The sequence below is a fragment of the Ambystoma mexicanum genome, chromosome 6q (genome assembly GCF_040938575.1).
Source record: "Ambystoma mexicanum isolate Mex_15411 chromosome 6q, UKY_AmexF1_1, whole genome shotgun sequence".
Lineage (NCBI taxonomy): Eukaryota > Metazoa > Chordata > Amphibia > Caudata > Ambystomatidae > Ambystoma > Ambystoma mexicanum.
The window spans coordinates 710,401,615-710,419,919 of NC_090937.1; the positions used below are offsets into that span (position 1 = coordinate 710,401,615).

At 49.0% G+C, this 18,305-nt stretch overlaps 1 protein-coding gene across 2 annotated transcripts in view; it reads right to left on the reverse strand.

Moving 5' to 3' along the window:
• The window catches only part of OTUD4 (OTU deubiquitinase 4), a 1,503,132-nt gene that overhangs the window by 518,751 nt on the left and 966,076 nt on the right, over nucleotides 1-18,305 (reverse strand). For both annotated transcript variants that reach the window (XM_069631220.1, XM_069631221.1), the window contains one exon: nucleotides 7,820-7,916. In XM_069631220.1, the coding sequence (XP_069487321.1) occupies nucleotides 7,820-7,916 (97 nt within the window). The remainder of the gene's footprint in view (nucleotides 1-7,819; nucleotides 7,917-18,305) is intronic.

Consider the following 18,305-nt stretch of genomic DNA (forward strand, 5'->3'; position numbering starts at 1 on the left):
GGAGAGCCCATAACTAGGTAAGGGGGGGAGGGAGTGAGGGAGCCCAGCGACAGCAATGGGAGCAGTTGGGGTAGCCCAGGAACTATACTGGGAGTAGGGTGTGGTGACAGCAGGCAATAGTGGTGACAGCCTGGGAGGATAGCTCAGCGGCAACGTGCTCGCCTTGGAAGCAAGACATGAAGCAACACTGATTCGATCCCCAGGTCCACGCTTAGAAACCTCTGGGTATTAAGTGCGTTATAAATAACCTATCATATCATACATACTGTCCATTTGGCATTTTTGGGGGGTCCCGACCTGCCCAAATTTTGCTCCAGGAGGGCCCCAGCCAAAAAAGTTTGAAGACCACTGCCCTAGGAGGATTCAAGCAGTGACTCCCTTCACCTGGCTTGCGGGTTTCACCCAGTCCGGCACAACATTACATCCAGGAGAATGGCTCCCTTCTCCTGGTGTATCTCCTTATACTCTTCAATAGAACCAGGGGGAATGGCTCCCCCGCCCTACCTGGTAGGATTGGTACACTTCACAACAATGCTAGGGGAAATTACTCCCTTCCCTATGCTTATTCTCAGTTCTGGACCAAAATAATGCCTCCCATCTCTTGGTATTCGCCGGCACAGTACAACACAAGGCCAGGGAGGAAAGACTCCCTTCCCCTGGAGTCTCCAGCTCAAGTCTAATTTTAGGACCCAGAGATGGACTCCCTTCTCCTGGAATGGCTGGATATATTTGTTTCTCTATGTTTTCAACTTGACGCACATTTTTCCACTTTGACTTGCTCTCAGTCCCAAATCTTGTTAGGGTCCCAGACCCTTCTCTGATGTCAGTGCTTCTCTCTTTACCACTGTCAATATTTCCTCTGATGCTTTCCATCTCTAGTTTCGGGTCCCAGACCATTCTCTGATGTCCAATGGTCTTATGCACACCACTGGGACGAGGAAGCATTCCCTGGATGCTTCCAGCGCCAGTGGTTCTCTTTGTGTTCCGCACCGAGCATCCCGTGCCCCCCTTTACGTTCACATGGAGTCATGCACTGCTCAGGGATGGGTTCCCCGCTCTGCTGCTTCCAGGCACTTTCTCCTTTGGCCGGCGGGCTCCCTGGCTTTTTCACGGATCTCGCAAATTTGCAGTCTTGGCGTCTCTGTAGGACCAGTCAGTCCACCTGGCCAATGTTACGCCACTGCTCTTCTTTCCAGGTCGGGCAGAGAGGTCTGCTCCTGCAGGGTCCTCAAAGGAATCTCGCAGCGTAGTGCCAGAGTTTGCTGCTCCGCCTGCTTCTGTTGGGATTCTAATCTCCCGGGTTCTCCGCCTATCGACAACACCTGCCACGCATGATCGTGGGGCGCTCTTCATGATGCTGGTGAGCCACCTCATGGCAGTACTTGAAGGTGTAATCTTCATACCACTGATGTTATTCCTCATCCTAGTCCTTCCTACCTGGCTGGTTTCATCACTATGACAATAGTACACGTTTGCTCTCTAAGGAAGGATGAAGTGTAGAATGACAATGTGTGTGGGTGATGTGATTGCCAGGTCTGCATCCCAGGTGGTCGTCCTTATCAGGAGAAAGAGGAGGGATGAGGGAATCCCTCTCCATGAGGTGCATTAAACTACCCAAAGAGGGGACTACTGAGTAGCGGCCTTGTTAGGACTGTTTTTCTGAAGTGCAACTAAGGGCTAAGTAAAAGCATTCAACTGAGACAGTACAAGACTCCACTCATAATATAAGGTTGTACCACCTGAGTATATGGTAGCGTAGACAGAGCAACCAGGCTTACCTTATGAGGGAGAGAGAGCTGTAGGAAGGTACAAAGAACTTGTAGTGTACCAAGGGTTCAACAGAAACACTTACAACCAGAAGTATTAGTATTAGCCCAGCCCTGATTTGTGAAAGGCCAGTAAGGGCCGAAACACGTGTCATCAGTAAAGGGCGAATTTGAGGATTGGATGATAATAAAACATTTTGTTCAACTGGAATATGCGCAATGTCCTGGATTTCTTTGTATGCGTTTGCATACTTGTAATACAGTTTATGACAGGTTTTTTCTTGGCTTACTGTCAATCCAGTGACCTGCGACGATACAATATATACATACTTTTTGACATGTGGAACCAAGGGCTTTTCCTGATCCCATTCCACATTTGTCTAACTTGCTACAACTAGTGGAACCTTTTCATTGGAGGTTCAATCGTGATTAACGAGTCGCCCAACAGACCAGCTGTATGCATAAGCCTGGCTTTCTTCCTAATTCTGAAGGAAATAGTTAAGTGAAGCCAACAGCATTACCTTTGGGGAAGTGGCAAAACCAATTCACAGGTTAGTAAAACAACCGTACATATACATTTCAGAATGGCACACACAGGCTTAAGGTAAGTGCATACCCTAGCCAACAAAGTACCTCAGCACAGAAGAAGAGTTGCATCAGGAAGACTTCAGGATCTACAGCCAAAACACTGTTCGATTGAGTCCTTTGTCATGAAGACTTAAGACAGGACTTTGGAAAGGATTTTGCTGCCAGGATCAACGGTGACGGCTCCAGGCAAGAGTTTCTTCACGGCTAGATGAAACTCTGTGGTTCTGGTGCCTTTTTCAGGAGCCAGTAGAAGACTGAATATCGCTTGTCAGATTCCCGTCACTTGCAAGGTCCAGCACTCTGATGAGGGGACTTTTCAGTCTCGATTCACATCTCTGGAGGTCCTGCAGGATGCCACCAAAGTTTCAGCTTGATTCGGAATTCAGAAGACTGTATTGGAGTATTGCAGCCCCGAAAGGTCGCAACATGACGTAGGATGGCTCAAAATGCAGGTCTTCTTCAGTCTAGTGATCACACCAGGCTCTGGGTCGGGGTCGTCGGAGTACCCAGGTTGCGTGGAAGAAAGGGCTAGAGCAGCATCCAGTTACACAACAGGCTCTCTGGTCACTGGAAATCGTCTCAGCCGTGTTTTCATCTTCCTCTTCGGATTCATGTCTAGTGGTCGACTATCTCTTCAGCTTCCAGGATCACACTTTTATGCAGGAAGCCAGCCAATCAAACAAACAAACGGGCAACATTCAAACTTGGAGGTGGGGGAGTTGGCAGTCCTTTCAGGACAGCCAGCCTCCCAGTTTGAACTGGATTCTCGGAGGCAGGCTGGAAGACAAAGTGCTGTGGAGTTTTGGACTCTTCCCTCGTTTCCAGCCTTCACAGAAACGAGGGAGCCTGGGCGACTTGGCTGAAATAGTGAGAAAGGAATTTCTCACTAGAGAATCTTATCTCCCGAGCACACCACATAAGGTGGGAGTGTGCTGGTTTCACCTAACAAAATGTAGAAGGGATAGACATATCCCTTCCACTCTTGGGAACTGTAGTTCTCACAAGGTTAACCAGAGAAAGTAAAAGGGGAGTGTAGAGAATGTTAAGCTGTCTCGCGGCGGTCGCGCGTGCTCTCGTGCTATCTTTAGAGCGAGAGTTGCGCGACCACAGCGGACAGCGGCAGTTGGAGAAAAACGAAACTGAGCTCGGAGTGAGGAGGGCGAGCGGCGAGCTCCGTTAATTAAACTAAGTACTTATTCTATCGGTGTGGCCTCCCTTCTTCAAGTGGCGACGAGGGGGCACACGGAGCTTGCCGCGGAGCCTGGCGACGATTCCCTTTACGCGGAACGCGCCGTTTGTAGCACGGAGAACAGGTCCGGAGACAGGAAGAAGCCTGTGGAGAGGTGGGGGGCCTGAAGAGGAACTGTCTCCGCGGCGCCTCTGAGCGTGGCGCTGCAGGGGGACATTCTCCCCACTCTCACTCGAGCGGCCACACAAGAAAAGGCTGTTTCTCCTGGTGGGTGCCGCCCACTCCCCCTCTCATTGGACACGAAGGTGAGGAGCAGGGAGAGGGGGGGGGTGTTGAGTTCAGGGTTTGGCCACAAATGACTGACACTCCAGTGAACTGTTAACTTATTTACTTAAGTTTAGGTACACCAAATACAGTTCTTAGAGTCAGGTAAGTAAAAGGGGACATAGGACACCCACCGGCATCCTCTCTCAGGGCTTACATCCTTGCAACTAACAAACCTGGAACTCACTCATAGATAAACATTCTAAGCCCTGCATTCCATCTCAAGATTCTAGTCACTTGCACCAGATGAATGCAAAGTTAATCACAACACATCTTTCCCCTATAGGGACAACAACAAGAACAGTAAAGTATCGGTGGCAAGATCAATATTTCATCAAAAGATTTGTCCAGTAAAGTCCCACCTGAAAAACAAAAGATTATTCAAAGCATTTCATATATAACCACAACCAACTCCAAAGGGTTTAGACCCTGTCACCACTTCAAAATCTATTAACATTAACATCAATGTCCATCTGTGGATTAAAATTAAAAGTCCACCTGTGGAGAGAGCATATTAATCTGCCTACATAGAACAGCTAATGATGAACACTTATCAACTTAATAACTCTAATGAAGATTTAATAAACACTCAAAACCTTAATATCTTATCTCACTCACACATCACCGCACACATGTCTACCAACATATACCAAAACAAAGGCACCAAATCCTAGGAACAACATTTCCCTTGTAAACTGTTATCTCAACACCTTTGGCACCACACCCTAGGAACCACCCGTTCCCTTACAAACTGTGCCCACACTATTCATGCAACATATAAACACTATAACGTTGACCTTATACCTGAGTCAACAACCACACCATTCCCCACACACATACCATATAGGACAACTGAGCACTGAACATGGTAACCAAGTAAAAGAAATGCCCCATCAATGTCCAAAATTCAAGCCTGCAGGGCCCATACTGATAATGTGTCTGTGGGAAAATGTATGGTTAAAGAACCATTTCCCAAAAACACTTGCTTTGACACTCATCCAAACATCACACGTGTGTCAAAGCAAAAACTAAACAGTGCGCACCAACTTTTAAGCCTTAATATCCACATGTTGAAAGATTTTTTTTTTTTAAACATTCTTGTTAGACATTCTATATCCTTAACACTATAGTAGTTTTCACTACTCATTCACTTCACTAAAGTGCCTTATCCAACAGAGGCCTGACATTCCGCCATGGTAAGCTGTGTAGCAGTTCAGTGCACATTAAAACTAAATGCAGGATTGCTTTCTAACATAGTTTGCAAAAATCTATTAACATCAAAAGTCCATCCATGCATAAAAATGTCAAAAGTCCTCCTGTGGAGAGAAATATGTTAAACTACATAACTCAATTAAAGAGAGAGACATGTACCTACAACATCACTCTAATAAACTAATATATATCAGCTATAGTATCTCAACTAATCGCCAGCACCTCTGCATTCTCTCCTACTTCACCATTGCATAGAGAGTAACGGAGGAACACAGAGCTCCCATCCCCATCAAACTTCATAACTGAGTCAGGCCTCCCACTGCAGCACTCATGCCGAACTCCAGGACTCCACTCAAGCCAACCGCAGCAACCTTCGGTTCCAGTCAAAGGTAAGCGCTGACATCGGATAACTTTGTCAGTGATCTCAGCTGCCTTCACTATGACCAATAGCTTGTAGCCTTGGCGCAACAGATGTTTGCACAGTCCATGGGCCCGAGGCCCCTCCTAGATCCATTAACAACTTCCAACTCTTCTGAATGTTTGTATAGTCTCAATTCTCTTAAATGCTTTATGAGAGACTGCCACCTTGAACTTCACCATGCCAATGAATGAATGAACCTTGCTGCTCCAATGAACTTCACAGCTCCTAATAACCATAAGTCTCACAGAGCCCACTGCACTTTACAGCAGACCGTTGTACCTTTCAACACTAGAACTTCTTGTCCCCACTGCCCTTTGCAGCACACCCTTGTCACTGAAGTGCCTCTTCACTCCCTATGCAGTGCCTCTTCACTGCCCCGTGCAGCACTTCACAGCCTCTGCAGCGACCACTCACTGCCTCTTGCAGCGCCTCTTGACTGCCTCTTGCAGCACCTCTTAACTGCATCTTGCAGTGCCTCACTGCCCTTTCAGAATCTCTTCACTGCCTCATGCAGCACCTCTTCACTGCCTCACGCAGCACCTCTTCACTGCCTCACGCAGCACCTCTTCACTGCCTCACGCAGCACCTCTTCACTGCCTCACGCAGCACCTCTTCACTGCCTCATGCAGCACCTCTTCACTGCCTCACGCAGCGCGTCTTCACTGCCTGTTGCAGCACCTCACTGCCCTTGCAGCACTTCTTCATGCAGCGCCTCACTGCCTCTGTAGCATCTCACTCCCCCTAGCAGCGCTTCACTGTCTCTGCAGTGCCTCTTCACTGCCTGTTGCAGCGCCTAACTGCCCTCGCAGCACCTCTTCATGCAGCGCCTCACTGCCTCTGCAACATCTCATTGCCCATTGTAGCGCCTCACTGCCCTGGCAGAACCTCTCCACTGCCTCATGCAGCACCTTTACATCCATAGCTGCTCTGTTATTCCAGTGCCTTCGTAACGCCTCTGTCTGGGCCTTTCTTGCCCCCTCTGCCTCTGTAGCACCTCTGTCTGGGCCTCAATTGCCCTCACTGCACTTGCAGTGCCTCACAGCCATCCAGCGCTCTTACCTGAGAGAGGATCACTTCTCAGAGGGGGTGGGGGGGGCGGTGGGTGTCTCCCTTTGGTGCTGTCCCCCCAGCACAGCCAGATCCCATCCTCGTCGCCTGTATATACCTTTTTATTGTTACAGGGTTGCCCTTTGGGCTCCCTGAAGAAGGGAGGCCACACCGATAGAGTAAGTACTTAGTTTAATGAGCTCCGTTAATTAAACTAAGTACTTACTCTATCGGTGTGGCCTCCCTTCTTCAGGGAGCCCAAAGGGCAACCCTGTAACAATAAAAAGTTATATACCAAAAGTTGTCCAAAAGGATCAAATTAAAAGGACACCCATAAAAAAAGTAAAAGGATCTGCAAGTGTGGAAAAAGGTTCCCACTCACTGAGGTATAGCAAAAAATCTGCCAGTCCAACAAAAAGTACTGGGTTTCTTACAAGTAAGGTAGATTTAGCTCTAAAGTTAACATCTTACCTAACAGGCCTCCCTAGCCACATGGGAAATGGCTCCCTCCTGGGGTGAAGTGAGGACCCCTTGTGAATTGTCACATAAGACTCAACCAGTCAAGAATCCGTATGAGAATCCATCTTGGCGAGTGACACATACCCATGGTCACAACAGAAATCAGACTTAATGTGGTGTTTATTACCTGCTGAGGTGCCTGTTGGACCATGCAGCATGGTCAATTGCTTAAGCACATCCAGCCCATCAGACAACTACAAACCATTTCAAATATCACTACGATTATCACTCGGAAACTGCTTTCTTGAAAAACTCCTTTGCTAGTACAAATACAACCAATTCTGCATTGTTGGAATAACATGCATCCAAAAATCTGTAAACGTTACCCTTGCTCTCATCCCTGCAAACCCCCTTCCAGTACCCTCTGGTTCAACTCCGTAGCCTCCTTACTCCTCCCATGCCCCATTTCTTCACAGACCATAGCCCCAAAAAACCTGGAGAAGGCAGCATACGCCATCACCAGGACAAGCCTGGGAGCTGTAAAAAACCACTACAGTGGTGACTTCGCACATTATAATAACTTCCTGGCAGAACATACCAGAACTACTGTTGCATAATGAACATTTCTGATGGGAATATATTGATACTTATTGGATAATGTATTGGCTATTTAGCCCCTCTGGATTGAGTTTGATTATGGCAATAACATTGTTAAAAAACGACTCATGGCAGTGTAAGCCTCTGAAATACAGTCAACTCAAATAAATTAACAAAATATAACGCTGGCAGTATATCCCTGTGCCCATCATTTACCTTTGCGTTCTTCTAAATCTATTTTCTGTTTTGAGCTTCTCTCATTTGACAGCTTTCTCTGGTTGTAAACATCCCCAGTTTGAGTTGTGGTCCGACTCTGTTGGGAATAGAAGGCATACAAATCCATTTTCATAACAAAAGAACAGGTTCAAAATCATGATTTAATGCACTTCAAGTCAACAATCAGTGGAGATTGTTTACATTATTGGCTCAAGGGAGACATACTGCCATTCACAGGAGCTTGCAGATACGTTGAGTTGTGAAGAGGTGAGAGGAGTGAAGTGGTCATGCTAAATCTACACTGCATGTGACAAGCCAGTGGAAGGCTGATCTCCACATGTGCACAAAGAATGAGTGTAAACAAAAACTGTGAAAGCTACTTACCATAATGACATGCACTCCTACTGTCCCTTTCTTCAGTAATAGCGGGATTCCCAAGCAACAGGGACAAGACTTGCACAGCAATATGAAAAATGCTGTTCTGGATCTACTGCACATGCGTACAGCCCATTGCATTACTCCCTGCTCCAACCCTCCCTAACTTTACAACATTCCTATTCCCTACACCTACACAGGGACCAGCAGATGAATAGGATTAATAGGCAAGGTTGTAGGGAGGATATGGACCAGAAGAACAGCAGTCACTACAGTAAATAACCTTTGCATAAGTCTACTTCGAGTCCTCGCTCCACCATACTTGTGAGAGATTTCCAAAGCATTACAGAATTCAGGGTAGTTGGAAAGCTAACATTTAATGACGCTGGTTACAAAGAACAGCTTGACTAAAGTAGGCATCACTAAGAACTGACATCAATTGCAATATGCTCACAGAAGGGCACTAAGGATGAATTGGCTACCCTGCAGCTAAATATTAAACATGCCGCCGAAAAGTTACAGATGCAGCTTTGACCCAGACCAAGTGAGCATGGAGAGCTTTAAGATGGCTATTCCTTGTACTTTGTAAGCATCCAGGAAGCAATCTTCACAGTGCATGACTAGGCCTTTGAATGATTGGTCCCGTAAGTGGCAAGGATTCTATCTGGAAAAAATTATCTGGTCTTGTCCAGGTAGAACTTCACAGACCTCCAAACAATTCAGAAGTCTTTCCACATCTCAAGAAGAATTTTGAAAAAAAGGTTGGCAAAAAGATTTGATTTATATGAAACGAAGAAAACTTGTCAGAAATGTATGGGTCCTCAAAACCACCTCTGCACTGTGAAAGACTGTATAGAGCACACCAGCTGAAAGACTGAACCCCACTAAAACTTAGAGCTGAAATGAGTGACATCAAGGATGCAGCTTCCATTGCCCCTCATTGGAAAGCTGTTGATGCCCTGGGCTTCGAGAATTTATGGGCTACAGCTAAAAGGACCACACTGAGGACTCAAGGACTGTGGAACATTAACCTGGGGAAAAAGATTTCACAAACCTTCCAAGTGATGCATCACCACGTGACTGTAACAAAGTACTGACAGTGCTTGAATTACAGTAAGCTCTGATAGCTGCAAAGGAAGTCCCCTATCATTCCATTTGAACTCACAAAGAAGCTAGATGGAAAAAGGTACAAGGCATTGTCCAATAAACAGGATAGAGGATTAATGCTAACTTGCAAATACCAAGAGGAGAACTATCATGGATGGCTTTCTCGCTGTCTGAATGACTCAAGAGATCACCTTGAAGAGGTAGGAACGTCAGAGCATGACAAACAGCTGGACCATGTCTGAACCAGAATCTCAACTGCAGTGAGAAACCACCAAAATCTAAGCAGATACAAGCACCAGAAATAAGATTACGGTAAGTAATGCATGTCTTCTGATGCTTGTGGATCGGCTTAGAATCGCATGCTGTGCATAAACTAGCAAGCAGGAACGGAGATGGTGGTGGGAAGTGTGAAGGAACAGTAGCAAAAAGATGTCTTGGCACCACCTAAGAGTGTGCTTCTAAGCAGTAATAATGCGTGAAAGTATGAACAGAACTCCAGGTAGCTGCTGTGCAAATAGAATCAAGAGGAACATTTGCAATAAAAGGCTATATACTAGCCTCTGTGCCACTAGTATAATGCTCTCTAGGCATAAAGGTAAAATCTATTTTGGCAAGGGGATTGTGGGGGGGAGCTTGAAAGCTGCGCCAAGATAGCCGCTCTTATGCGAGCTCCCATGAAACCTGTCACAATTCAAGTTAAAATCTTGTTTCATCAAGGTCAACCTGGAATACTGCTTGTGGAGTGCTAAAGCGGGTTGCGGTCAACGGTCTAGTTTGTCAGTTGCATCCGGAGGGCACCTATCACCGTGGGCTGGTGGCGATTCCTGGAGGTCCAGGAGCAACGTGGCTCTAGAAGATTGCTGAGGCGGAGGGCATTGCTAGGCTGAAGTTTAAGTCCGGGGCTCTCAGAGACTTGTCCTCACACCCGTGGTTGGACGGGGGAGATCGCTGTGGCTTTGGTCTCTGCCGCGTGCAGCGTATGGGTCTGCGCTGCTGGCTGTGGCAACTGGAAGCGGGGTGCTGCTCAAGTGCAACGAGAGGTAGAGCAGGGATAGATCGAATAGGCGGCGGTTGGTGCTCTCGCAGGGTGCTGCAGAACGGGCCGGTGGCTTCAGTTCCTCCCTTGCACAACCTCCAGATCTTCTGACCGCGAGTTTGCAGTTTTCAGGGGCAGCTTCCTCCTGCACTGCAATATGGCCTGAGCCATGGAGTGGCTGGCTGCGGGCCGGAGCAGCCTGAGGTCCTGGGAGTGGGGCCTTCGCCTGGTGAGTGGGGCCAGGTTAATTAAGCTCCTGGGGCGCACCCTCCATCTAGACCCCGTAGTCTGTGGGACCAGTCATCTGCCTCCGGGCGTTGGGGAGCGGGCCCGGGAGGTACGCTGGTAATCCCTGCAGTTACAGAGGCCTTTGGCATCAGCATACTGTGGAAAGTAGTAGAGGCTTCCCACCCTGTGGGAGAGGGCTGGGCCACAATGTGGCTGGAGGCGGAGTTGAAAGGAATCAGAAGATTGGTGGGGCAGCATTTTCTCTGCTGCCAGGGTACTGTGAGCTGCTATTTCTTGCTGGAGGCGACCCAGCACTTTTCTGCAGCAGTGTGGCAGGTTAGCTGCTGCAGTGGTGGTGCGCTGCATTATATAGAGCAAGGCAGGTCTGGGAGCCCATTAAAGAAGGACTGCGCAGGAGGTCTGTGTGCTGGTGGTGCCCAAATTCTGGCGGACGTTAGTTACAGACTGGCAGCATCGACATTAAGCTCATGGACTGTTGACAATCGACTCCCTTGCCTTGAATGGTCCTTGCCCCGCACATTCAGCTTTGAGGAGGGGCTGCTGAGCACGCACTATCCTGACCTAAACAATCACTGCAGCTTCTGTGGGTATGCATCAGTCTGGATCAAAATGGGGAAGCATGAGAAGACGATATCTGAACTCCCATACGGCACTCCCTCACAGGCAAAAAATGCAGCTCAGGCAGCTCCCGAAGTGGCGCAGTCTGTTGAGTCAAGAACAGAGCCCTCGCCGGACACTCTTAGGGACATAAAGTGTATCCTGACCCAGCTGCAGACCAGTATTAGCTCACTAGACAAAAAAATGGACACTTATCTGTAAGGTCGATCATATGCAGGTCCGGCTCAACAGGTTAGATGAAGCGGAACAGAGACTCTCCACGGTGGAAGATGAATCCTCTGCAACGTCTAGGGAAGTAGCCCAATTGATGAAGGCGGTCAAGAAGCTACAGGAAAAACAGGACGATTTGGAGTCCAGGTCCTGCTGTAATAATCTCAGGATAGTCAGAGCCCAGAGACAGCAGACAGAGCGGCCATGGAACAGATGGTGGAGGCGGTACTGCGTGAGATACTTGGAGTCCGACTTCTCTTCAGCCTTTGTGATTGATGGGGGAGGGTGGGGTGAGGGCACGCTCCCCGGTGGACCGCCCAGATCCATTGTCAGGCTCCATAATTAACGCGATAGGGACCATGCTCTACGGTGGTCGGGCTAACTGGGCTCCCTTGGCTACCATGGTGACCAGATTCAGCTTTTCCCAGACTTGTCAAACAAGGTGCAGACATCCCAGAAGAACTTAATTATTAATACGCCATTCTGTTCCCAGTGCGGCTACTTGTTGAACACAACGTCAAAGCACTGTTCCTTCAGTCCCCGGAGGAGGCAAGTGAAGGGAGGCCTTCGCCCAGAGGCCCAGATTGAAGCTTTGGTTTTATAGTGTCACTCCATGCAGCTGTTTTTTCTCAATTCAGTGAAGCCTTCAAGTTCTCCTATTGTGAACATGGCGGGTGGCGGTGGCTAAGCCTCGAGAGGCTCCCATGCTTTGGCTTCTGGTTGTTTTTTGGGGAGGTGGTGGGGGAGGACATTACTGGCATGTTGGGGTTGTCAGTGTTTTTTTTTTGGGGGGAGTTTAGTTTATGGCTTGGTTGGGGGTGGTTTGGCACAGACAGCACACAGTCCAGACCTCAATTTACTTCAGTGAGAACACTCATGGAGGGGTTTAGGTGGGAAGGGCAGAAGCGGGAGTATTCCGCCTGGCTGAGGTAGGGAACAGAGCTGGTCTCAATTGGATGAGTGGGTGGTGGCCTACGAAGGGAATTTACAGCACTGCATAAGAGTACACTTCTACGTGGCACTAATTCTTCATCAGAGGCGATGGCTAACGAGGAGGGGGGGGCACGTGCATGATGTGGAATGTTCGAGGCCTGAACTGTCCCTCTAAAGTAAGAAAAGTCATGCTTTACATGCAGAGGCACCAGTTGGACATTTCAATACTTCAAGAGACGCACCCCTCGCAATCTAGTGAGGCTGCTTTTGCTAAAACCTGGGTTTGCCACAGCTAGTTTTCCTCGTATTCCAGGTAGTCCCAAGGATAGTTATCAAGGGTACAATGGGGTTCAGATGCACGGAGGTGGTGAGAGACACAGAGGTAGGACTCTGATCCTTACGGGACTGGTACAAGGGAGGGGTTTCACCTTTGTGAACTATTATGGCCCTAACACAGACTCAGAGACACTGTAATTTATGGAGGAACACCTTAGGAAATATCCAGATAGCATGGTGTGTTGGGCAGTGGACTTTAACGCGGTCATGAGGAACTCGCTGGACAGGTGGGGAGGGGATCACAGCAGTGGAGCGACCAAGTGTAACGCTCACCTGATTCCCACGGAGGCGCTGGTCCCGGCTGAACTGTTATAGTCTCTTCAATTGAGAAGCGTAGAGCTCGGATGACTCTCTGGACTGGGCTTCCTCTTATTGACCGTCTGGCTTGCAGGGTAAGATTTCTGCAGGCGGAAGAAAAAAGGGTTAATGACCGTTTGGCTGGACTTCCTCCTCACTAATCGCCAACTCTCCGAAAGTCCAATGTCCTGGTGAGCTCTCACCTTAAGCGTATAAATGCTGGGCTCTCCATCCTGCGACTTATGCAGGGGTGCGTGGGTTCCAGTTACACTGGAGGTCCTCAAAGTCTTTTGTGGTCTTAGAAGTGGCACAGGTGCTGAGATGCCAAAAGGTGATGCCGCCGTTACTGCACGAGCGGATGCCAGTAGGTATAAAGAGTTTATAGTCTTGAAGAGATGGGCACCTTTAATGAAGTCTTTGCATTGTCTTTTTCAGGTGCCTGGATGCTGAGGGCATGGTCACTGAGAGCGCGACACGTGCGGTTGTACGTAGGTATGGGAATTTCAATGACACCTCAATATTGTCCCTTGTTTTCTGGTCTTGAGATGTTGCGGGCGTTGTTCGTCCGTTGCACGTGCGAAGTACGTGAGTATAATGATCTGTGACCTTATTATAGCACCTCTAACAATGTTCTTTTCTTATTTGCAGGTGTCGGGACCTTGCGGGCGTTTTCCCAGTCGCGGATGCACGTGGGGAAACACGTAAGTGTTAGGCTTTCTTGCAGTCTTTAATGGCACTTAAATAATGTCTTTTCTTGTTTTCAGGTGCCGGGCTGCTGCGGTTGAAGAGATCGTAATACGCGCACAAAAGCAGGTAAGAAAAGTAAATGCGGCCGCCTTCACCCGATTCCTACTTAACAATGTTCTTTGTCTTTACAGGTGCCGTTAGGCTGGTGAAGAGAAGGCAGCGAAGAATCCGTGAAAGCACAGATGGATCAGGTAAGCGAGCGCGGCTGCAAACGTGTTGCAACTTGCTAACCTTATGTTTCTTTTGCTTGCAGGTTCTGCTGGTGTCTGGATTCCTGGATGGTAAGTATAGTTCTCGTGTCTTTCTTCCACAGGTTGCTGAGCTGAAGCTGGGGATGTCACTGGAATGCTGGAGCTGACTCGGTGAGCGTCCTGCTGCAGATGCAGAATAACGCGAAGCACGTTTTCCCAATCGGGTGTGGTTTAAATAGTGTTGGAGTGATTGGGTGTCTTCTTCCTCAGCCTCGCCTAGGTAAAAGAGTTCCTGTGTTCCAGAGCTTAGGAGTGGCACCAGCCCCACCCAGGTAAGAAAGTAGTCCCAGTTCAGGGAATAGTTCCTCCCAGCAGAAGGCTGGGGATTTCATCCTGCCAGCATTTGCAAAGGTGAGTATGCAGCATGGTCTGCTACAGGTAGGTCCACCCAAGCACCTTTGCAAGAATTATGAGCCCGGCGCCCTTGGCGCCGGGACTGAGGTTCCTTATGAGCCTGGCGCCAGAGGCGCCAGGACATGGTCCAAAGGGCCCCAATAGGGGTTTGCTGGAGCCGGGGACGAGGGTCGTGAGCCTGCTTCCGGGGATGCTGGGCTTGACTTGGCTTCTCGGGAGCAGTGCTCATGACACCAAGGCCACCTGCAAAATACGACAGATTTGTGCAAACTGAGGGTTTAGTAGATATACGGGTTAGGCGATAGGGGGCGGCAGTGGATCGCCATGGCTCCGAAAGGGGGTATACATTCAGATCCTCGGTGCACGGCTCAGCTTCTAGGCTGGACTATGTTTTGGTTTCTGCAAACAGGTCAGGTTGGTTTCCGCAGTGTAAGATTCTAGCGCACATGCTGTCTGAACACACTCCTGTTGCTGCGGCTCTCTTAATCCCAGGGAAGTGGCAGGGGGGCAGGTGTTGGTACTTTAAGAATGAGAGCCTGCGAGAGTGTTTCGAAAGGAAATGCAGGAGGGAGCGCTCTGCTTTTTATCAATAATACGAGGGCTCTGTAGCATCCTACTCCTCCCTTTGGGAAGCTTTCAAGTGCATGATAAGGGGTCTGTGTACTGCTAAGTAGGCCGCGTCCTCAGGGCTATAAGGGCAGAGTTGGATGCTCATGAATCTCGGTTTGGGGGGTTGGAATTGGGAGCAGGGTTCTCTACAGACATTGGTATGCAAGCTAGATTCCGAGAGGTACCGGGGTTGTTTAGGGATGCAGCAGAAAGGGAGGTTAGGTTTCTTAACAGGAGCACAGCGGTGAGACGGTATGGGAAGGGTCAGAGGACTGGGACCTTACTGGCCAGACTGTTTAAGACCGAAATCTCCAAGTCGCATATTGCGGGGTGATTGCAAATTGGGTGGGCAAGCTTCTGCCTACAGATGAGGAGATAATGGGGGTATTAGTTGATTTTTTATTCCTTTAGGCTTGCTGTAGGACATGATGCGATTGATCAGGTTGGTCCAACCTGGGTCAGATTGGTCTGTACTGGGCAGCACAGGAGGAAAGAGAATGGATGGGCAGGCTATTAACAGAACAAGAGATCCACAAGGTTGTTAAAGTGCTTCCCGCTGGGAAAGCCACAGGCCCCCGACGGAAAACCTATGCGATCTGCTGGTCCCTCACATGCATCGTATGTACCAACAGACGCTGCAGGATGGCGCGTTGCGTGAGTCAAAGAGATGTGGTGGTCGCTCATCTCTTGAAGCCAGGGAAGAGTGCAGAGAGTTGCTCTTCCTATTGCCCGATTTCCTTAATAAACCTGGACAGTAAAATGTTTGCTAGGGCACTGGCTAACAGGCTTGCCGCGATAATGCCAAGATGCATACTGGCGATAAGGCGGTGTTTATGTCCGGGAGGTCCACATCATATGGGTTCCATAGAATAGTCGGCCTCCACTCGGCCCTAGAGCAGCAGTCCTTCGTGGCAGTGGCCCTTCGGCGCTGAGAAGGCGTTTAACTCCATTGAGTAGCCATTTCTTTTCGCTGTCCTGGGGTGGATGGGGATGGGAGGGTATTTCGGGAGAATGGTTTCCCTGCTATATGAAGGCCCAATGGCACTTCTGGTGAATGGTAGGCTCTCCACTCCTATTGTGATGAAAAGGAGAACGCGGCATGGGTGCCCGCTGCCCCCGCGGCTATTCGCACTCGCTGTGGAACCCCAAGTGGAATTGGTCCACGTTAGACATATAGACAGAGGAGTGCAACTGTCCACGTATAAATTGGTTATTTCATTTTATGCAGATTTAATCCCGTTTATCACGGATCCCGCAGCAAACCTAGTGCCTGTCATGAGGGATATTTTGGTTTTTAGTCACTCTTCTAGGCTCAATGTCAACCTTTCCAAATCAGTGCAGTTTCCATTGACCGACAGGGCCGAGGGGTTCCAGGAGGGGTTTGGCTTCCAGTGGCATCCCAAGGACACTGCATATCTCAAAGTGATGGTGGCTAGGTCGCCCGAGGTTCTTTATCAAAAGAACTATGGTGAAAAGTTGGTGCCTACCGAGACACTTCTCCGGAGATGGATGAACTTGTCTTTGTCCCTCTTTGGATGAACATTGGTAATCAAGATGGTAATATTTCCCAGATTTCTCTATACATTCATTAATGCACCAATACTGGCCGCTGCCAAATTCTTTAAATCACTGACGCCTGTCATAACTAATTTACTATTGATGCCTTTTATCCACACAGATCTTTCGCTCGCGCCCCCCTCGCCAACCCGCTCTCCTGGTCAGACCACTCCATCCCACCAGGGCCCCCCTCAACCACTGACCGCACCTCCCCCAGCACTGCGATCCTCGTTCACGGACATCCGCCCCATGATGAAACAAGTGTCAGTGACTGCCTTTGCATCCACCTTCATCCCACCCTCTCCTCGAACTGCAGACTCTACAACTCTGACTCTGCCCTCAGCAACCATCTCACCATCTCTAACCCTCTCGACATTCTTGGCCCAGTCCCGAGGATCCACCTGAAAAACGCCACCAAGCGTAACACTTGGTACGACTCTGATCTAGCAGACCTGAAGCGCAAATCCAGAGCTGCAGGACAGAAGTGGCAGACCACAGGGTCATCTTCTGACAAACTGGCCTGTCTCCTTCTCCAAAGACAATATCGTCTCACCATTCATTCTAAGGAGGGCCACATCCAGGTCAGTGTCTCTGGAGCATCCAACAACACGGCTGAAATCTTCCTTCTGCAGTCTCTACCTTGCCTCTTCCCTCAGGCCCTCTGCACTGGCCACCCACTTCACTGAAAAAACTCAGGACATCCTGAGCACTCTTTCTTCCTCCCCCTCTCACCCCCTCATCCCATCAACCGTCCACCCTGGCCTCCCATCCTCCCTAAGCCTTTCTCTCCTCCTCCTTTCCTATCACATCAGACGAGGTCACTAGGGTTGTCTGCTCTATGAAGCTCTCTTCCAAACAGGACTCCCCAAGTTCTTCCAGAACTAGTAAGGACATAAGCTTCCTGGCCCCTGCACCTGCTGATTTCTGCAATCAGTCTCTTGCTACTGGGTCTTCCCCTCTTCCCTCAAGCCCTCTCTTGTGCACCCTTCTCCTGAAAAAGCCTTCTGCCGACCCCTCTTGTCCAGCTAACTACCGCCCCATCTCTATCACTCCCTTACTTGGGAAACTCCTGGAGAAGCTTGTGTTCCACCACCTGGTCCAGCATACTGAGCTCGTTGGTGCCTACACAACCATCAATCTGGATTCCAAGCATCGAGAGGCATGGCAACTGATCTTCTGAAAACCTGTGAAGAACTGCTTGCATCTCTTGACACTAACTCTCCCGCTGTTCTCATCCTACTTGATCTTTCCTCTGCATTTGATAAAGTTAACCACTGCATCCTCATAAAATGGCTCCATGATACCCTTGGTATCTTGGAGAAGACACTGGATTGGCTGACCACCTTCCTCAATGACCATCGCTCCCAGGTCCTACTGGGCTCTTTCTCCTCTCCTACCTCTATCTCCACCTGCAGCATTCCCCAGGGCTCTAACCTCTGACCCTGGCTCTTTAATGTCCATCTTGCTCACCTTAACTCCACCTTCTCCCCCCACTTCCAGTCTTATACAGAGGACACCCAACTCTTCTTCAAACTTCCCTCTGATGCTCTCCCCCACTTCCTCTACCATTCCCAACTGCCTATCTGCTATCCAGTCCTGGTGTGCCTCCAATGATCTCTGTCACAATGCCAGCAAGACTGAGATTCTTCCTATTGGACTCCCACTTTCTGGCTTCACTCTGGCCACCCTCTATGGGCTCGTCCCCTTCTGCATCTGACGCCAGAAACCTTGGAATCATCTTCGACTCCTCTCTCTTTCCTCCCTTACATCTTGGACCCTTGCCAAGAAGGCCCATTGTCAACTCCAC